The following is a 23,131-nucleotide window of genomic DNA, read 5'->3' on the forward strand; positions in this document are numbered from 1 at the left end:
CACTCCCTCTTCGGGCTCAAACATCAGATGCTCTGTGTTATCACTATGGTTTCCTATACGGCTTGTGTAATCTGCTTTTGAGTTCTAAATACAGTTTATAGCTTCTAAACCCAAATACATTGTTCTCCCTTGCGTTGCCTAGTATTACTCCATGGCTGTGTGTTCTTTTATGGCAGGTGCACTTTGGAAGGTGGCTGATAGAAGGGAGTCCTTACGTGGTGCTCTTTGACATAAGCTATTCGGCTCGGAACCTGGACACGTGGAAAGGTGACCTCTGGGAAGCATGCAATGTTGGTATCCCTTATCACGACCAAGAAGCCAACGATATGCTGATATTTGGATCGTTAACTGCCTGGTTCTTGAAAGAGGTACTGTTTACTGTAGAGTCGTTCAACAGAGGAGAAGCCCAGTTGCTCTCCATGGCCAGCAACGATCCTCTAAACTTTAAGCCAATTTTGAGATGATGCCATTATTAATTGTCCTAAAACATTTCAAAGGAATCTGAGAAAACATTCAGCCTTCCCGTAACTAAATACCAGCTGTTGGAACAGGGTGATGATAATGCTTATTCATATTTACCTCATGTCAGGTTCAACTAGAATGATGTGGATAAAACACCCAATTATATTCCCTGTTACATAGATAATATTCAACATATATGCAAAAAAAGACAGTATACATCATGCACTATGTACTTGATTTCTAGCGTCATGGGAGTAGAAAATGGCCTGAAATCTTTGATTTTGTTTATGTGTGAGTGCTTGTGCGACTTCAGTGGCTCTTAGATCTTTTAATCATTTGCTAAAGGCTGAAGTGGTCTCAGAAGTTGCTAAGGAGTCTACAGCAGTGAAATAGTCCATAGATGTAAAAAAAAAAACACCCAAAAGTGTTGGAAATCAGTCCTTGTTGAATGAGCCAAGGCTGTACTCAATTCCTGAAAGCACGGCAGTAGGATTTCTTCCTCTTCCTTTCATTACCTCAAGATGATTATGCCTCACTTAAAAATCGGAGAATGAAGAACATCCCTAGAAAAGTGGGACTGTGGTCCAAGGACAAATCACAGAACTCTATGTTGGGAGTATGTCCCCCTGACCAGTATAACTTCTTTCTGATGAATTAACTCCAACAGCCATCAAGGGCTGCTTTGAGGTGAAGGGGAAGTGAAGGGGTGGTCCTATTGCTTTGTCTTGGTGACACCGTAGGAGAAGAGTGAGGCTGCTGACAGGATCTGGCCTAATGACAGATAGATGCAGGCTTAGCATCAGTTGCTGAAACCAACTCTTCCTCTGCCAACTGCCCCAGGGCTGAGGCCAGCCTCCACGAGCACCCACACATGCCACACATCTGTGCATGTCAAGCCTTCCAGGTGATTCTGATGTACCCTAGGTATGAGAACCGCTGTCTTAGGTTAACTCTCCAGACTTCCCAATTCTCTGGGCAGGCTCCTTGAACACAGGTGTTTTTCATTATCGATGCTACTCCCCCACTAGGGAAACAGTCATTAAGGGGAGTGGAATGTAAATATTAATTTTTTGTAAGGGTGAAACAAAGTAACATTTCTATTGAAGTGCAGTTGATTTAAATATTGTGTTAGTTTTAGGTGTACAGCGAAGTGATTCAGTTATATATATATATATATTTTTTCCATTATAGGTTATTATAAGATGCTAATATAGTTCCCTGTGCTACACAGTAAATCCTTATTGTTTATCTATTTTATATATGGTAGTGTGTATCTGTTAATTCCATATTCCTAATTTATCCCTCCTTCCAACCCTTTGGTAACCATAACTTTGTTTTCTATGTCTGTGAGTCTGTTTCTGTTTTGGAAATAAATTCATTTGTATTATTTTCCATATTCCACCTATAAGTGATATCATATAATATTTGTCTTTCTCTCTTTGACTTACTTCACTTAGTATGATATTCTCTAGGTCAATCCATGTTGCTGCAAATGGAAATATTTCATTCTTTTTTATAGCTGAGTATTATTCCATTATATATGTATACCACATCTTCTTTATCCATTCCTCTGTCGATGGACGTTTAGGTTGCTTCCATTCCTTGGCTACTGTAAATAGTGCTGCAATGAACACTGGGGTGCGTGTATCTTTTCGAATTATGGTTTTCTCTGGATATATGCCCAGGAGTGGGATTGCTGGATCATATGGTAGCTATATTTTTAGTGAAACAAAGTAACTTTTAGGTTAAGAAACTGGTGCCCTGACTAGTGTTAGAATGAGACCTGGAATTAGACCTGGGTCCTCAGTGTGTTATTAAATTTCTATTTGATTCTAAGCAAGTTATTAATCTCTTTCCCTAGTTCCAAATTCTTAAAATAATAGTATATCATTTAAAATGTTTTTGGCTTCAAGGAACAGAAAGTCCAAATAAGACTGACTTAAAACATGAAGTCATTTATTGTTTATTAAATAGAAGCTTGTAAGTGGGTGGTCCCAACTAATTCAGCAGCTCAGTGAACCTTCAAGGATAATATTGCTATTATCCATTCATCCATTTAATGAATAGTTATTGAGTGCCTACTGTGCATTTATTCAGGAGTCCCCTCTGTGGATACAAAAATAAATTTGATCCATATTGAAAGAGAGGATTATGCCATAAACATATATGGGCTTTATGAACATGCAGCTAAATTCTATAAAACCGTTATATTTGCTAAATCTGCCTGCTTTGTCTTTAGATCCCTTTAAATTGTGCTAAAATTTACAGGCATGATCACATTCCTTATGCTGTGGGCCACGAGCAAGATCCAACTACACCACCACCTTTTCTAAAAGCTTCTTTTCCGGTGTAGGTGACAGATCATGCCGATGGGAAACACGTCATTGTCCAATTCCATGAATGGCAGGCTGGGACTGGACTGATTCTTTCTCGAGCTCGGAAACTTCCGATTGCTACAGTCTTTACCACTCACGCCACACTGCTTGGGAGGTATCTCTGTGCAGCAAACATTGATTTCTACAACCACCTTGATAAGGTAATTAGTCCTTCCACCTTCCCCCCTCATCACCTTTCTTTCTGATCCTTGAAGCTGAAGGATGGGAAATATTGACTTTCGTCTTTCATCTGTCATCCAGATGGCAGAAATGCCCTTTCAACCAATCAGTATTCATGACAAAGCCTCCCCTGCGTGACTGAGAGCTCATATAGTTTAACTTCGTTCAGAGTGCAGTAGAGTGTAGCAGGGAGAGGCCAGATGGCTGTCCACTTTGGAGCAATAGACCCAAGGTCCAAAGGCATCTGGTGGGAGTCAGACACTGAGGATGTGAGGTCGGGCTGCTGTCTACTCTGAAGCTTGGGAAATGCTGTGAGGACTCTGGATCCACACACAGATCTGAGTGGCAGGTGCACGGCAGGGAATCTAGCCATCAACTTGTTCTATGAGCCTTACTTCCTCCATCCTTCAAGTGAGCAAAGGTCAGATTTCTGCTGTGACTCTGCAGTGAGTTATAGGTGGAGCTTTGTGGGGGTCTAGTAAAACAGAGTTATCAAAGACAGGGATGTGGGGCTTCCTTGGTGGCGCCGTGGTTAAGAATCCACCTGCCAATGCAGGGGACACGGGTTCGCGCCCTGGTCCGGGAAAATCCCACAGGCCGCGGAGCAACTAAGCCCGTGCACCACAACTACTGAGCCTGCGTGCTACAACTACTGAAGCCCGCTGGCCTAGAGCCCATGCTCCGCAACAAGAGAAGCCACCGCAATGAGAAGCCCGCACACCGCAACGAAGAGTAGCCCCCGCTTGCCGCAACTAGAGAAAGCCCGTGCGCAGCAACGAAGACCCAGCACAGCCAAAAATAAATTAATTAAAAAAAAATTTCTTAAATGAAAATAAAAGAATAAATGAAACAAAATAAATTCGGAGAGTATTAAGATGAAATTAGTACAAGATAATGAAAAAAAGATGAATGAAAAGATCTACGAGTAAGAAATACATCTCTGAAGAAAAGAAAAAACAGGGATGTGGATCCTTGGTGACTAAACAGTTGGGTTTGCCTATCTTAGAAGACTGCCTTATGCTATGACCCAAAGTCATTCAGTTTTGACTTCTTCTATTTTCCATCAGTTCAATCAGATTAATAAAAGTATGTTTCTCACATCATCCTGTCAGTAATAGTGATCAAGCATTTGAGTAACATAAAGCCAGGAGTTTTGCAGATTTGGTATCTATGTTGCCAATTAAGTCAATTTAGTATTTTAGGGTTCTGTTCCACTATCAGGAACATTAGGAAGTTGGAAAGTTGATTTCTAAAGACTCCCCCAGTTTAAAAAATTTCTAGAATTCTATGAAACAGAATGCATGCTTGTGTGAGTGTGTGTATGTTTGTGTGTGTTTGTAACATATGAATAATACTACTCAGATAATGAGGGCAGAAAATTATACTATCATCTCAGAGACATTTTGAGCACAGGAAAGTTCTTTCAGACAAACTTTAACATTTGCAAAGCAATGAATGGTCCTAAGGAGAGCTTGCCTATAAAAAGGTCAGCTAAACCTGAAGGTCAAATTGTAAACATTAGATGTATATTTAAAATAAAGTCACCAAGGAATTCAAAAAGTCAGGAGCTCAGGGAGATTTCCTAATGGTAGACTAATGAGGGCAAACCAGTGATCTGTGATAAACTCAACCACCATGTTTCCTGGAGAAGAGCGGACTTTGATTTTTGTGAAAGAGAAAATATTACAGAGGCATATCAAATATTTCACAGCAGAATACTTAAGAGCATTGGATAAACAATTAATAAAAACAACTAATAATATTCATCAGATTTTATTAATCGTTTTTAAGGAACAAAACCATTATAATGTATAGTTATATATTATAACTGTATCTGTTCAGTAAAAGGTCAGTGTTTATATCACACTGTTTTCAAATATGATTATATATCTCCCTAGCTTAAACCCCTCACTTGTTGAAATATGGAAGCTTAGCCAGACCCTAGCCCATCTCTCTAGTAAAAAGTTCTGCTCAGCAGAGTGACTAGTAAATAAATAACAAGTAATTAAGAACTAGGTTTTAAGTTAAAAACTCATAATCATTATTCACAGGAAAGGCCCCCATATCAATTTCTACAGCAGACCTTCCAATGCTCACAGTAGGTTTAGAAATTCAGTGAAACAGCAAAACACCAAATTATATATATGAAAAGTTTTTAAAAGTTCAACATAAGAAATGAGTCATAAATTAGTCTTTGGTACAGGATCCAGTCAGTTTCAGTGAGCTCTGACTCAGGCAAGTAGACATCGGGGGGAAATGAGAACAAGGATAAAAGCATTTAACTTTGATAAAAGCAGAAAGATTAGAACTATTTTACTCAAAGACATTAACTGAAAACATTTTTGGTTAATAGCCGATTCATAAGGACCTTGATGTTTGTTTATGTTTTGGCTTAAATGTATTGGTTAAAATAGCATTGCAACTATTTTCAGCCAGCATATGAATTTTCTGAGACTCTCCATGAAAATGTTTCAAAATTCATTCTTATCGGTCCTGCCATGGGTCAATCGTCTCCTCAATGATAATGACTAGATACCTAATGCTTTAAATAAAAAGGGGATGGGCATTAGTTTTCTTATGTTTAGGCCTCTCTTTTCTTGATAGCAATGGGATTTCCTAGATGGGAAAGTGAGGACAGGGCTGTTTGGGATTAGAAAATGGTGAAGAAAGCCATAGACAATTGTTTGGTGGATTTTAACTCTTTCCTCTGACCAAGTGTTGAGCTGGTCAAGTTCAATTATAGGGAATCGCAAGGCCTCTGCTATCCTCTCCCTGTATTTTTGCATACTTGGTTTCCTCATTTAGGAATCCTATCTTGACACCTCTAAATAGTATTCAAATGTTAAGTGCTACCCCTATGTGAAATCTTACTATTCTCTACAATAACAACAACACTACTACTAAATAATAACAATAGCTGAAATTATCAAGCCCTTTCCATATGCCAGACACTTTTCTAAACATTTGATATGTGTTAACTCATTTAATTTCCCCCAAACTTAATGAAATAGGAAACATTTCATTCCAGAGTTATTTTTCTCAAACACAGACTATGTCTTTACCATACCTCTAGCTGAGCCCTTTCAGTGCTTGCCATTGTATTCAGGACAAAGGCTGAATTTCTAGCCTTGTCTTCAGGGACTTCTGGGATCTGGTCCTATTACCAGGATGTTTCTCTATTACGTGTCCTACATTCTACACCCAATGCTATAGTCACATCAGATGTCTTGCTATTTTCTGCACATACAGTTTGACTTTATATATTTGTTCTTTGGGGCAACTAAATTTCTCAGTCCAAAATAACCTTTCCCCAAATTAAACTTTCATGCCTCAGTCCAAATGTCATTTTATTTATCTAATCAACTTAGAAATACAAAGATTAATAAGTCATGTTCCTTGCCCTTGAAAATCGTACATTCTAGAGGTGATATTGACAATATGAACAATTGCATAAATATGACATACTTTTCTCTCTCCTCAGCCAGGATGAATCAGACCCTCTCTGATCCTGCACCTTACTCAGACACTTACTCATTTCTGCCCAACTTTTACCTGCTTTCTCATTCATAAGCTCTTTGAAAGCAACAAAAGTATGTAAATTACTAAACAAATGTAGGCTGAATGAGAGATTTGGTTGAATGAATGAGACCAGCCATACAGAGCTGATCTAAGCATGCCATATAGAGCCTTGATTCAGACATTTTCAGAGAGATGGTTGCAAATATTACAGTCAAGAAAGAATGCTCTAGGTATGTCCCTGTTGCAATCTCTAGAATCATGTAATGAGACTCTTTTAGTACATTCCTCTACATGGTGCAGTTGTTATTGGGATTGCCATGTTGATTGAGCTGGAATCTACTTGATATGAAAGCAGGCAGGAGCCCAGGTGTGGAGTCAAACTGATTTGGGATCAATTTAGGGCTCTGCTAAGATACTTAATAGGAATGTGACCTTGGGCCAGTTTCTTAACCCCTAAAAGTTTCAATTTCCCCCTACGTAAGATGAAGACAAAAAATGTGTCTCTGGTTTATGAGGATTAAATATGATATCGCTCTTAGAAGGGTCTGATACATAGACTTCAGCTTCTAATAATCTTTATTGCAAAAAGCACCCCACTAATACAATGCCAGAAACTTTATATACTTTTTTGTCTTAGACACTGCTAGTTTCATATGCAGCTATAGAGACATAACATTCAGTAACTAAGCAAAATGGCAAAAGCCCGCAACGGTTGCTAACTGTGTTAAGTAACTGTTGGGAGTTTGGCTTTTTTTTTTTAAAGTTAAGATGCCCAGAATAATGGATGATTACACAATCTAACACACCATCTAATTAAAGTAACTGTACACTCCTTGAAGTTTCACAGTGTTGGGAGTTATATAGCATGGAAAAGCATTTGTCTTTTCTCTTTGTCAGGTTTCTTTCCTTTAGTGAATAGGAAGGATAATACTTATCCTTACTTTCAGTATCAAGTTTAATGTCAGCTTTGTTTCATTGTTTATGGAAAAAATATGATAAAGACCTTGGGGAAAGGAATTAGCTCAACATTTATAAAGTAAGTAAAAGGATAATTAAAATGCCAAAAAAATCAAGAATTCTCTATGATTATAGCAAAGGGGAAATATCATTTACATAGGGGGTTAAATGACAGTTTAGAAGCACAGATGAACTAAGCAGCACTTTTTGTAAGCATTAAGTAGCTATGTGCTTTAGTAATGGGTTTAACAGAAATTTATCATTTCTTTTGTGGTCATAAAATTTCACACAGCCTTGAAGAAAAACAATATGAGAAATATGTGATTTTGTTTTGCTTGTGTAGAAGAATCGGTGTAAGCAAATGTGTATGTGCGTGTGTTTTGTTTTGTGTTCACAGTTTAACATAGACAAAGAGGCTGGGGAAAGGCAGATTTATCACCGGTATTGCATGGAGCGTGCCTCAGTCCATTGTGCTCATGTATTCACCACTGTTTCTGAAATAACAGCAATAGAGGCAGAACACATGCTGAAGAGAAAGCCTGGTAATTATTATCCCTGAGTTTGTCACCGACCTATGAGAATTTTGTTTGAAACAAAAATGCGTAAAATAATAATAAGAGGAAAAATTGCATTCACTATTACCACTCAAATCTTTACACATATTTTCAGTAGCTTTGTTGAACACTAAGCTATATCTGGAACATACTAGTGTACAATCTGTGCTTGTCGTATAGTCTATGCTTAAAATGACCTAGTTCTGAACTGGGTTGTCATAATGACTTCCTGTGCATAAGCAAGCTGAGTTGATTTTTCTATTTTAAGAAAATGAAAGTCCAGAAAATATCAGAAATGTGAGTGATACTACCCTAGTCCTACATCCTAGAACATCGCCTTATTGGTCCTGTTTAGTAGAAACCTGTTGTTTTACTTCTCCCAAGATTTTCTTGTAAGTTTTTCTGGGAACTATCCCCAGACCCATCCAGAGGTTGCAATGCCAAGAGGCATGTTCCTAAAACATGACACTGTCACCTGACCACAGCTGATTGGTCCAGAGGTAGACATCTGACATAAGCTGGACCAATCAGAATGCTCTCATAAGAAGGAGTCTAAACAAATGAGTCTGTTTGAATGCACTCTTGTATAACAGAAATGTCACCTTGGAAGCTGTTAGCAGTGCCCATTTTCCCATTATGTTGCATGAGATGCAAAGAAAGTTAAACTACAGTGAAGTACAATAAGAAGCAGAAACAGTTTGAGAGAGAGAGAACTCTATACTTTCCACAGTGATTTAGACCATGGTTTAAACTAATTCCTGAGGCCCAGCTAAGTCTTTGCTATGAGACACTCCAGCATCTTATTAATAAATCCCTCCTTATTATACTTAGTGTTAATAGGTTTCTGTTACTTGCAACCAAACAGTCCTAATTAATACATCCTCCTTGCTTGATTGCTGTGGTCTTGTCTCTAGTTGTCTTTCTTTCAGATACCAGTTGAATATCAGAGAAAGCATTTCAAAGTGCTAGATAATTAAAAAAGAAGAATCCAAGTAATTTGAGTAGTGACAGCCTCAAGATCCTATGCTATTCTTTTTTCTTTCCAAGGGTTCTCTTGGATTCACTTGGGTTCTCACTCTCATGTCTCTTACAGGAGTTTGCTACATCAACATGCTCACTTGTTTCTTGGATTCCTTTTTTCCCCTATCTTCAGTATCCTTTTCTGTGCTTACGAAAATGCTTTATTTTTTCCTATTCTAAAATAAAACTTTCTCTTGAAGCCACTACTCTGTCAGATGTCTATACAATCCCATCCTCCCTCCTTTTGTTAAATATTTTAGAAAAATAATCCATAGTTCTTCCACTTACTCACAGCCCCTTCAACTCTAATTTCCAACCTCCAACACTTGGTCTAAAATTGCTTTTTCAAAAGTCACCAAGTTCAGATTTCTGTAATTTTCTTTATGTTCCTTGACATTCTTTAGGAGTTAAAGGTGGCAGATACCTCTATCATCCCTTACTTTTCATGACATTACATATTCTAAGTTTTCTCAAATATGATTCTTTCTAGTGTCTCTCATAGTTCCTCTTCTATCTTCCATCTTTTAAAAGCAGACATTCTCCGTGATCAGATTCTGGATCCTGCTTTCTCTACATACTATTTTCTTAACTTCCTGTTTTCTTAAGGAGATTGCTGTAGGATAGGGGTGAAAACTGTGGACTTGTTGCCAAACTGCCTGAATTCAGTATCAAAAATGGCTTTGTGTTGAATATATGTCACTAGCTGTATGACACTGTGAAAGTTGCTTAAGCTCTCTTTGCCCTAATTGCATAATGGAGATGATAATACTATCTCTTATCTAGAATTGCTGCAATGATTAAATAAGTTACTGCACGGGAAGAATGCAGATCAATGCCTGGTTCATTGTAAAGGTTCAGAAAATGCCAACGATTATTATTTTGTATGGATCAGACTTTTCCCAAGCTCTCATCTCTTCTTCTGCTAACTTCACTTGGAGGTTCTACTAGAACTATAAACCCCATAAGCTACTCCATTTCTGACTAGTAAAATGATCACGTGGTGGCTCTGATAGAAATTGTGAGATCCCTGATGCTTTGTGGTTCAAGAAGGTCCACAGACTTCCAATGGATTATTAAGCACAAAATTTTTCCCAAGAGCATTCTGAGAAAAAGCATCATATAGCACATCATTACTTTGTATTTTTTCTTTTTCCTTGAAGTCTTCCCCAGTTAAAAGTATAACCACAGCTAAAAGGTGTGGGTGTAGCTCCAGAGCAAGAGGGAAATGTTGGCTGGATCAAAAGCTTATATAGGGCCAGATATTTTTAATAGTATTATCATATGCTAATTGGCAAAGCCTTATTTATTACTGCATTATTATACTTTTTTTTTTTTTGCGGTACTCGGGCCTCTCACTGTTGTGGCCTCTCCCGTTGCAGAGCACAGGCTCGGCGGCCATGGCTCACGGGCCCAGCCACTCCGCGGCATGTGGGATCTTCCCGGACCGGGGCACGAACCCGTGTCCCCTGCATCGGCAGGCGGACTCTCAACCACTGCGCCACCAGGGAAGCCCCATTATTATACTTTGACCATAAATTCCATTAAAAGTAACATCTGATGTTGAAAAGATGATTTTTTAAAAATATTGGAGAGAGGGCAACATTATAAATTTACTAATTACAAATATGCAATTGAATACATCTGCTTTGAAACTTGAGAATAATGTACATCAAAATGATTGCCCTTGGGCTTCCCTGGTGGCTCAGTGGTTGAGAGTCCGCCTGCCGATGCAGGGGACACGGGTTGGTGCCCCGGCCTGGGAAGATCCCATGGGCCGCGGAGCAGCTGGGCCCGTGAGCCATAGCCGCTGAGCCTGCGCATCCGGAGCCTGTGTTCCGCAGCGGGAGAGGCCACAACAGTGAGAGGCCTGCATACCGCAAAAAAAAAAAAAAAAAAAAAAAAAAGATTGCCCTAATGGATTATATATTGAAAAGTTTTTATTCTGTGTTGAAGCAAAAAACTCCCAAACGAATTATCTCCAGTTGAAGAATGCCAATACATCCGGCAGGTCATGTATTCCCACATTTACTATAAAATCACTCATTGTCCTCCTTTCACCTAATGTTTGGTGGTTTGGATTTGTGAAAAACATGAAGGCACAGTTCTATTCAAAACCATCTGATTTTGTTCAGAGATGTACATTTTACAAAGAGAATCAATGTCCCTGTAAGAATTTTTTGATTTTGTTGTAGAACTCTACCATCTGCCCGAACTTCACAATTCGGATATTTCTTAGAAAATGTAGGGTTTGTGATGTCATCTTAAAGAGGTGTCATATAAATGAACTAAACTTGACATTGTAATGTCAACCAAACAAAATACTCTAGCCAGTGAGTGATTTCATGCCATTTTGCCAGAAAGTCATTGGGGTCCAAAGCTCCTGTAGACTTTTTTCAAACACACTAAGCACAGCTTTATACCCCAACCCAGTGTATAGATGCCAGGCTGCAGAGAGGGTGTTTTGCAAGAATATTCATCTTGAACTGGTATGACTCTCAAAATCTATTATATGGAGTTTAGGGAATTTCTAGCAGTCCCCTTATGTGATGTGTGATGATGTGAATTATTCACAAGACAGTGAATCCCAGGAGTGTCTACTGCATTCAGAACATTCAGTAAAATGGCTCAAAATCCTGTAGAATATTTTGACAGTGCATCTGTATAATACCATATGGACAAGGCGGGTATGGAGTGTTCAGTTATGATATAATAAGCACTTTTTCAGGTGGCCCTTGGCCAAGGTTGTTAGAATCATATTCCTTCTTCATGATTATAGTGAGTCATCGCATACGTGATATCACTGAAAGCTATATTCTGAATTGCTTCTCTCAAAGTCACTTCCACTTATCAAAGCAAAGAATGATCCAAAATCCCCTTGGTAAGGAGTCCCAGTAGCCCTCAAACAAGTAGAATAAACTTGCAACAAGAAACAGACTTCCCATGGTGATCTCTCAGAAATTAAAAAAGTACAAAGAAGCATCAGTGTCAGCTCTTTTGGATTTAATCATTGCTGCAATATACTTCCAGCTTAGAACTAAGACCTGAGCCCTTCCTAAGGAAAAAAATTGGAATAAAAGTATGAGCAAATACTCCTTAAACTAGTTACACATCTGTAGTGAGGTGTACATGCTGTGCCAATACTAAAACCCGATGATAAAACAGGATACGGTACTGTGATGACAACATATGCACTCTAAATAAGACACCGAGGCAGCATTCAATTCCTTTTTGGTGGCAAGCTCTTTAGGGGTTTTTTTGTTGTTGTTTTTTCTTGTTTTGTTTTGTTTTTGTGCTGTCAACAACAAAAATAAAATAATACTATTTTATTTTTAATTTTTCCATGATAAATAATATTTATTGAATGCTTGTCATGTGTCAGGCCCCATTCTAGTATTTTGTTCACATGAATAATCTCATTTCATCATCACAGTAGACTAATGAGATAAGAACTATTATTAACCCTCCTTGCTATGGATGAGGAACCCAAGTCAGAGAGGTCAAGTGACTATTCCAAAGCCAAACAGCTTGTAAGTGCTGCCATCTGGATGCTGTCCAGCCAGACCTGTTATTTTTTTAAATTTAGTTTATTGAAGTATAGTTGATTTACAATGTTGTGTTAATTTCTGCTGTATATCCAAGTGATTCAGTTATATATATATACTTTCTTTTTCATATTCTTTTCCATTATGTTTTATCACAGAATATTGAATATAGTTCCCTGTGCCGTGCAGTAGGACCTTGTTGTTTCCATAGTACTATTTTAGATGCCCAAGGAATCATAACTCACCCTTGGTTCAGAATTCCTGAGCAATTAGACTTTCAAACTGATGGCGATTCTATTTCCCAAAATTCTAAGTATGGAACAACATTTCAATAAAGTAATATGGAAATTATTCATTCATCCAACAATTAATTATTAAACACTGCTTCAAGCAATAGGAAAGGGTAAGTGGATAAACGCACGTACCTACCTTCATAGAGCTTACATTCTGAAGGGAGGAGACAGGCAATAGACCAGATTATCAAATAAATGCATGATATGTTTGGGTTAATAAATGCTGTGGAGAAAAGTAAATCAGGTAAGGGAATAGGGAGTGGAGCTGGAGGTGGTGGGCATGTTTTGTTTTTGATTTTTTCTTTATGTAGCGTTTCAGAGAAGTCCTCTTTGATTAGGTAAAATTTAAGGGAACAACAGATAAGACTCAAGGCTTCATCTATACAGGAGATGCCTATATACCCAAGAGGGCAAAAAAGGAATGAAATAAGAAGTTACTTTCTTGGACTGTTACAACAATTCTGTGAGCTCTGTGCATAGCCAAGATAAGTTGCTTGCAATCTAATATTTTGCCTGCTCCGAAAACCAAGCAAGATATTTTATTTATTTTTATTCTTTTAATATTTTTAAAAAATTTATACAATTTTTAAAGGTTACTTTCCACTTACAGTTATTACAAAATATTAGCTATATTCCTCATATTGTATAACACATCCTTGAGCCTCTCTTACACCCAAGAGTTTGTACCTCCCAATCATCCACCCCTATATTGCCCTCCCACCTCCCCACTGGTAAACACTAATTTGTTCTCTACATCTGTGAGTCCAAGCAAGAGATTTTAGACTAGAGTAGTTCTGGTTTCCACAATACAGTTGTTCTTCAGTTTCTACAATGTTTTTCATTTACAAAATCCTATTTTTACCCAGTTGCTTTACTACCTAGAGAAAAAAGAGAGGATCCAGGGAGCTGGATTAGCTATATGTAATTAAGAATATCAAATTTCTTTTCATTTTCCTTATTTCAACGGCATCCATGTGGTAAGAGACTTTTTGTCCACCCAAATTCTGAATTTATTCTGTTTTGTATTTTTTTAAAAAACAATAAATTCAGAATTTGGGTGAGAAGATATACTTAAAATGATGAAAGGGAAGAACTTACAACCAAGATTACTCTACCTAGCAAGGATTTCATTCAGATTCGATGGAGAAATCAAAAGCTTTACAGACAAGCAAAAACTAAGAGAATTCAGCACCACCAAACCAGCTCTACAACAAATGCTAAAGGAACTTCTCTAAGTGGGAAACACAAGAGAAGAAAAGGACCTACAAAAACAAACACAGAACAATTAAGAAAATGGTCATAGGAACATACATATCGATAATTACCTTAAACATGAATGGATTAAATGCTCCAACCAAAAGACGTAGACTAGCTGAATGGATACAAAAACAAGACCCATATATATGCTGTCTACAAGAGACCAGTTCAGACCTAGACTGAAAGTGAGGGGATGGAAAAAGATATTCCATGCAAATGGAAATCAAAAGAAAGCTGGAGTAGCAATTCTCATATCAGATAAAATAGACTTTAAAATAAAGAATGTTACAAGAGACAAGGAAGGACACTACATAATGATCAAGGGATCAATCCAAGAAGAAGATATAACAATTATATATATATATGCACCCAACATAAGAGCACCTCAATACATAAGGCAGCTGCTAACAGCTATAAAAGAGGAAATCGACAGTAACACAATAATAGTGGGGGGCTTTAACACCTCACTTTCACCAATGGACAAATCATCCAAACAGAAAATTAATAAGGAAACACAAGCTTTAAATGAAACAATAGACCAGATAGATTTAATTGATATTTATAGGACATTCCATCCAAAGACAGCAGATTACACTTTCTTCTCAAGTGTGAACAGAACATTCTCCAGGATAGATCACATCTTGGGTCACATCAAGCCTCAGTAAATTTAAGAAAAACTGAAATCATATCAAGCATCTTTTCTGACCACAATGCTATGAGATTAGAAGTCAATTACAGGGAAAAAAACGTAAAAAACAGAAACACATGGAGGCTAAACAGTACCTTACTAAATAACCAAGAAATCACTGAAGAAATCAAAGAGGAAATCAAAACATACCTAGAGACAAATGACAATGAAAACACAATCATCCAAAACCTACGGGATGTAGCAAAAGCAGTTCTAAGAGGGAAGTTTATAGCAATACAAGCCTACCTCAAGAAACAAGAAAAATCTCAAATAAACAATCTTACACCTAAAGGAACTAGAGAAAGAAGAAAAAACAAAACCCAAACTTATCAGAAGGAAAGAAATCATAAAGATCAGAGCAGAATAAATGAAATAGAAACAAAAAAACGAGAGCAAAGATCAATAAAACAAAAAGCTGGTTCTTTGAGAAGATAAACAAAATTGATAAATCATTAGCCAGATTCATCAAGAAAAAGAGGGAGAGGACTCAAATCAATAAAATTAGAAATGAAAAAGGAGAAGTTACAACAGACACCTCAGAAATACACAGCATCCTAAGAGACTACTACAAGAAACTCTATGCCAATAAACTGGACAACCTGGAAGAAATGGACAAATTCTTAGAAAGGTATAACCTGCCAAGACTGAACCAGGAAGAAATAGAAAATATGAACAGACCAATCACAAGTAATGAAATTGGAACTGTGATTAAAAATCTTCCAACAAACAAAAGCCCAAGACCAGATGGCTTCACAGGTGGATTCTATCAAACATTTAGAGAAGAGCTAACACCCACTCTTCTCAAACTCCTGCAAAAAATTGCAGAGGAAGGACCACTCCCAAACCCATTCTATGAGGTCACCATCACCCTGATACCAAAACCAGACAAAGATACTACAAAAAAAGAAAATTACAGACCAACATCACTCATGAATATAGATGCAAACATCCTCAACAAAATACTAGCAAACAGAATCCAACAAAACATTAAAAGATTCATATACCATGATCAAGTGGGATTTATCCCAGGGATGGAAGGATTCTTCAATATATGCTAATCAATCAATGTGATAAACCATATTAACAAATTGAAGAATAAAAACCATATGATCATCTCAGTAGATGCAGGAAAAGCTTTTGACAAAATTCAACACTGATTTATGATAAAAACTCTCCAGAAAGTGGGCATAGAGGGAACCTGCCTCAACATAATAAAGGTCATATATGACAAACCCACAGCAAACATCATTCTCAATGGTGAAAAACTGAAAGCATTTCCTCTAAGATCAAGAACAAGACAAGGATGTCCATTCTCTCTACTATTATTCAACCTAGTTTTGGAAGTCCTAGCCACGGCAATCAGAGAAGAAAAATAAATAAAAGGAATACAAATTGGAAAAGAAGAAGTAAAACTGTTGCTCTTTGCAGATGTCATGATACTATACATAGAGAATCCTAAAGATGCCACCAGAAAACTACTAGAGCTAATCAATGAATTTGGTAAAGATGCAGGATACAAAATTAATGCACAGAAATCTCTTGCATTCCTATACACTAATGATGAAAAATCTGAAAGAGAAATTAAGGAAACACTACCATTTACCATTGCAACAAAAAGAATAAAATACCTAGGAATAAACCTACCTAGGGAGACAAAAGACCTTTATGCAGAAAACTATAAGACACTGATGAAAGAAATTAAAGATGATACCAACAGATGGAGAGATATACTATGATCTTGGATTGGAATAATCAGTATTGTGAAAATGACTATACTACTCAAAGCAATCTACAGATTCAATGCAATCCTATCAAATTACCAAAGGCATTTTTTACAGAAGTAGAACAAAAAATCTTAAAATTTGTATGGAGGGCTTCCCTGGTGGCGCAGTGGTTGAGAGTCCGCCTGCCGGCAGGGAACACGGGTTCGTGCCCTGGTCTGGGAAGATCCCACATGCCGTGGAGCAGCTGGTCCCGTGAGCCATGGCCGCTGAGCCTGCGCGTCCGGAGCCTGTGCTCCGCGACGGGAGAGGCCACGACAGTGAGAGGCCCGCGTACCGCAAAAAAAAAAAAAAAAAAAAAAATTTGTATGGAGACACAAAAGACCCTGAATGGCCAAAGCAGTCTTGAAGGAAAAAAACGGAGCTGGAGGAATCAGACTCCCTGGCTTAAGACTACATTACAAAGCTACCGTAATCAAGACAATATGGTACTGGCACAAAAACAGAAATATAGATCAATGGAACAAGATAGAAGGCCCAGAGATAACCCACGCACCTATGGTCAACTAATCTATGACAAAGGATACAAGGATATACAATGGAGAAAAGACAGTCTCTTCAATAAGTGGTGCTGGGAAAACTAGATAGCTACATGTAAAAGAATGAAATTGGAACACTCCCTAACACCAAACACAAAAATAAACTCAAAATGGATTAGAGACCTAAATGTAAGACTGGACACTATAAAACTCTTAGAGGAAAACATAGGAAGAACATTCTTTGACATAAATCACAGCAAGATCTTTTTTGATCCACCTCCTAGAGTAATGGAAATAAAAACAAAAATAAACAAATGGGACCTAATGAAACTCAAAAGCTTTTGCAAAGCAAAGGAAACTACAAACAAGATGAAAAGACAATCTTCAGAATGGGTGAAAATATTTGCAAACAAATCAACGGACAAAAGATTAATCTCCAAAATATATAAACGACTCATGCAGCTCAATATTAAAAAAACAAACAACCTAATCCAAAAATGGGCAGAAGACGTAAATAGACTTTTCTCCAAAGAAGACATACAGATGGCCAAGAAGCACATGAAAAGCTGCTCAACGTCACTAATTAGAGAAATGCAAATCAAAACTACAATGAGGTATCACCTCACACCAGTCCAAATGGGCATCATCAGAAAATCTACAAACAACAAATGCTGGAGAGGGTGTGGAGAAAAGGGAACCCTCTTGCACTGTTGGTAGGAATGTAAATTGATACAGCCACTATGGAGAACAGTATGGAGGTTCCTTAAGAAAACGAAAAATAGAATTACCATATGACCCAGCAATCCCACTACTGGGCATATACCCAGAGAAAACCATAATTCAAAAAGACACATGCACCCCAATGTTCATTGCAGCACTGTTTACAATAGCCAGGTTCATGGAAGCAACCTAAATGCCCATTGACAGATGAATGGATAAAGGAGATGTGGTACATATATATAATGGAATATTACTCAGCCATAAAAAGGAACAAAATTAGGTCATTTGTAGATACGTGGATGGATCCAAAGAGTGTCATGCAGAGTGAAGTAAGTGAGAAAGAGAAAAACAAATATCGTATATTAACGCATATATGTGGAACCTAGAAAAACGGTACAGATGAACCGGTTTGCAGGGCAGAAATAGAGGCACAGATGTAGAGAACAAATGTATGGACACCAAGGGGGGAAAGTGGCAGGGGGGCTGGTGGTGGTGGTGGGATGAATTGGGGGATTGGGATTGAATGTATCCACTGATGTAGATAAAATGGATGACTAGCAAGAACCTGATGTATAAAAAAATAAATAAAAGAAAAAAATTAAATTATGTAAACTTACAATTAAATATTATACTAAAAGCAAAATTAGTACTCAAAAAACATCAATTCCTAGTTATTTTAGTACATTTTACCGTGATCAATACTCTCGTTTATGTCTATTGCATTTGTACGGTGGAAATAGTATGTAACGGTGTTACTTTGTATCTCTTTCCGATTCTGTATTCACATTAGTAGCTTGAAATCAGTCATGGTGGGAGTATTTACGCCATGGAGATGGGCAAATACTACTAATAAAACATCTTTCTCTCTTTTTCCTGGAGTGCTGGATACCACTGCATGTAGGCCTCTATGTGGGAGGTTATTCTTCACTAGAAATACGGATGTTAAAAGACCTCATCGACCTAATTCTTGAGGCTAATAAACTGAGACAATTAATTTCAAGACACATCCTTTTTTTTAAACTTATTTTCTTGAAGTATTGTTGTTAGTTTCTGCTGTATGGCAAAGTTATTCATATATATATTATATATATATATATATATGTATATATCTTCTTTTTCACAGTCTTTTCCATTGTGGTGTATTATAGGATATTGAATATAGTTCCTGTGCTTCACAGTAGGACCTTGTTGTTTATCCATTCTATATATAATAGTTTGCGTCTGCTAATCCCAAACTCCCAATCCATCCTTCCCCCACCCTCCACTCCCTTGGCAACCACAATTCTGTTCTCTATGTCTGTGAGTCTGTTTCTGTTTCATGGATGAGTTCATTTATGTCATATTTTACATTCCACATATAAGTGATATCACACAATATTTGTCAAGACACATCTTTTATTTTTAATTGTTTGTGACACAGTGAGAAAATTCCAGAGGAATTAAAGTCATAATAATGTGGTATTCATATACAGTCTTGCCTTCTCCATCTTTGTGGACAGTACAGCTGCCTGACATGGAGAATAAGGATGTAGACACTGGAGCTAGGCTGCCTTGGCTTTATATCCTACTTCTGTTACTCTGTACTTACTTGACCTTAGCAGATAACCTCTCTACAGTTTCTTCATCTGCAAAATGGGGACAGTGAAAAGAACTTACTTCATATGGTTTAATGAAAATTAAATTAATAGGGTCTACAAAAAAGTCTGGCTCAAAGTAAGCCTGAGATAAATGTTATAGAAAGAGATACATTGTAAGAGGGGTTTGTCCGCTATCCTGATCAGTAGCAAATGTCCAATTACTTAGTAAAAAATCATAAGAACAGCAGTTCTTTTTAAATTTTTTTTTTCACAACAAACGACCAAGAAGCCTGGGTTGATTTTGTGGAAGCATTTCAAGGGAATAGCCTGTTAACTGTAAAATATCCTTCAAAATGATAGCATACTTATACTTCTAGCTCAAATCTCCACTGCCCAAATCTTCATTGCCATGTGCTAATTTTTTTATTCCTTTTGTTTTAACTGCTACTAAATACAATAACCCATGAATTCAACTCAGTTGGTGATTTCCACCATATACTCTGAGCAGTGTCTCTCTTTCTTATCACAGACCAACATTCTGGAAAACCAAAAATGTCTCCCTGCCCAAGCAACAAAATCTCCTAGGTAGAAAGACTCAGTTATGTATCAGATCTAAAGGGCTACTTTTCCAATGTTCCATATGGACAGAACACTTCCCACACATTTGACCAAAATAAAATGACAAGCGGTAGTTTAGTGCACAGCACAGTTAAAGCTACAACAGGTGGAAGCAGACTGCACGGACGCTACTGGTCCTCCTGACACGTGTGCTCTGGAACAGATTCTGTTGACAACTCTGTGCCTCAGTTTCTGCCTCTGAAAATGCAGATAGGCACCCTGGCTTTATTGGTTGTTGCAGGGATTAGATGAGTTACTTGCAAGGTGTTTAGAGCAGTGCCTGGTACACAGCAAGTGATCAATAAATGAAAACTCTAACAATGACTATTTTTGCTATTCGTGTATTTCATAATACCCATCACTCAATGTTATTTCAGTCAGATAGTCCTGATTTTCTATGTCAGCAATTTATTATAAACTTTTATGAATTTTCAATTCTTTGGTAGTCAGAGACTAGAAATGTGAATAGACACCTAACTTGATAGATTTAAAACTACTGTTTTCTTTTTTTTTTTACAATGCTACCCTCTCTCGAAAGAGCTTTTTCATGATGATTTTACTTTGCTTTTCCAGATGTAATTACTCCAAATGGATTGAATGTTAAGAAATTTTCAGCAGTACATGAGTTTCAAAATCTCCATGCCACGTACAAGGCCAGGATCCAAGATTTTGTTCGAGGTCATTTCTATGGGTATGCTTTTTTTTCTTCACTGAAATAAAATTAGCATGTGATGTTAGGGATCTGGGGTATAGAGAAAACAGGGTTACTAAAGTAAATGTTTATCTTTCCTAGTCCCCTTTGTACTTTAACAGAACTCATGTGTACATTTTGTTGCTGTTGCTTTATTTCATTGGAATCTGTTTTGTTTTGTTTTAGTCATCTGGACTTTGATCTCGAAAAAACGTTGTTCCTCTTCATTGCTGGGAGGTATGAGTTTTCAAACAAAGGAGCTGACATCTTCCTAGAATCCTTATCCAGGCTAAACTTCCTGCTCAGGGTAAGAATGATCTAGAACGCCATACAGTATATTTTTATAGGAGAACTTTATTCTGTGGGAAGTAAAGAACTTTCTGGCTTCTTAAATAGATTTCAAAAGAATATATGATTTTGAAGACTTAAAATGACAGCCTTACTCTAAAAGTGACCTTGGTCTTTCAATTAACATATTAGGATTGCCACACTGTTCACTTGTGTATTTGTCTATGATATCAGGTATATTTTAAAGAGAGCCACAAGCTTATCACATATGTGCTATTTTGTTTTCAAGAATCATAGGAGAAAAATCTTATTGGAAATGCTTCTAAAAGAATATTTTTATGTTAATTTTAACTTTTTCCATTTTTATTGAAATATAGTTGATTACCATGTTTCAGTTATACAGCAAAGTGATTCAGTTATACACATATATAAATATATATATTCTTTTTTTTACATTCTCTTCCATTATAGGTTATATATGTGCTATTTTTTTTTTTTGCGGTACACCGGCCTCTCACTGTTGTGGCCTCTCCCGTTGCGGAGCACAGGCTCTGGACGCGCAGGCTCAGCGGCCATGGCTCACGGGTCCAGCCGCTCCGCGGCATGTGGGATCTTCCCGGACTGGGGCACAAACCCATGTCCCCTGCATCGGCAGGCGGACTCTCAACCACTGCGCCACCAGGGAAGCCCCTATATGTGCTATTTTTAAGACGACCATATAGCATCCCTTTTCCCACCTGTCCCCAAAGAATTTGTAAACAATTGAAAGATAAATATAGAGAAATCAAGTAAACAGAGAACAAAGAGAACAAAACCTCACCTTTTTTAAAACCAATAAAAACTATAATGGAAGATATGGCTTGGGTGTATGGCATCAATAGGCTTCCTAATATTGGACCTTGGTATTAAACTTCTTGGTATTAGACATCCAATCACAGGCAGCTCTGGCCATTGCCATCCTCCCCAACCAGAGCATGTCTTCAGAAGAACATGTGCAACACGGCTGACAGCCAAGCAGTTTTCCTCTGTAGAGCGGGGAAGACACTTACAAAATCTATTCCTATCCCAACTCACTTGCCATGCCTCTTCCTTGAGATTGAAAGTCTTGAACTGTGAAACTAGGAGAGGTCCCACCACAAAAAACATGAAGGAGGGAAAGGAGATTCCCATCCCAACAAGGTGGAATCATTTTTTGCTCAGGAGGGTGGGGCTTTATAGGTTCCAAACTAATCCAGCAATAAAATCTGTGCAAATAGAAGTACCGTGTCATAGCTACTGATGAAAGCTATTGGCTTATATTCAAATCCCATCACATAAAAATATAGAATAAGGGGCTTCCCTGGTGGCACAGTGGTTGAGAGTCCGCCTGCCGATGCAGGGGACGCGGGTTCGTGCCCCGGTCCGGGAGGATCCCACATGCCACGGAGCGGCTGGGCCCGTGAGCCATGGCCGCTGAGACTGCACGTCCGGAGCCTGTGCTCCGCAACGGGAGAGGCCACAACAGTGAGAGGCCCGTGTACCGCAAAAAAAAAAAAAAAAAAAATAGAATAAGTAACAGGAAAATAGGGGAGACTAGTGTAGAATTCCAATCTTATTGAGATACTGAGACAACCTAAACTTTCCTGAGCTCCGTACTGCTCTCCAGTTCAGTTTTTATTTCTTGGACATAGATTTAGCCTTGCCTTAGAGCAGACATTGTACCAAGTATGCTAAAAGATTTACTAAAACCACATTAATAAAAACCCAAGCCTGTAAAATAGGATTGAAGGTCAGAAAGATTATTCAAGAATAAACTGCAATAATCTTATTTCACAGTATTTCCTGATACGTATCTATTCAACAAGCTTTACAGATGGACTCACAGCTATATCAAATATGTATTGTGCTTAGAGACATTATTAATCAATTTATCCGTACCTTTATTAATTATTCACTTTATTCTTAGATGTCAAGAAAAAACCAGTTTCTCTTTTTCTAGACATCAAAGACAATTACAGTCTTTGGAGAAATTAAAAGAAGGCATTCTCTTTCCATATAGTACATTTATTCTTTAATGGCACATTGGCTACTTGTGGGATGTTTCCTATTCTATGGCTCCTGTAAATGTTCAAATAGGATATCAGGTCCTAG

General features: G+C 37.7%; 1 protein-coding gene across 1 annotated transcript in view; it reads left to right on the forward strand.

Annotated features, from left to right (window-relative positions):
* Nucleotides 1-23,131, forward strand: part of GYS2 (glycogen synthase 2) — a 58,336-nt gene that overhangs the window by 13,685 nt on the left and 21,520 nt on the right. Inside the window, exons 3-7 of the mRNA XM_060165329.1 lie at nucleotides 177-368; nucleotides 2,816-2,998; nucleotides 7,891-8,035; nucleotides 20,596-20,713; nucleotides 20,900-21,020. Coding sequence (XP_060021312.1) covers nucleotides 177-368; nucleotides 2,816-2,998; nucleotides 7,891-8,035; nucleotides 20,596-20,713; nucleotides 20,900-21,020 — 759 coding nt within the window. The remainder of the gene's footprint in view (nucleotides 1-176; nucleotides 369-2,815; nucleotides 2,999-7,890; nucleotides 8,036-20,595; nucleotides 20,714-20,899; nucleotides 21,021-23,131) is intronic.

This window comes from Lagenorhynchus albirostris, chromosome 11 (assembly GCF_949774975.1).
Source record: "Lagenorhynchus albirostris chromosome 11, mLagAlb1.1, whole genome shotgun sequence".
NCBI lineage: Eukaryota > Metazoa > Chordata > Mammalia > Artiodactyla > Delphinidae > Lagenorhynchus > Lagenorhynchus albirostris.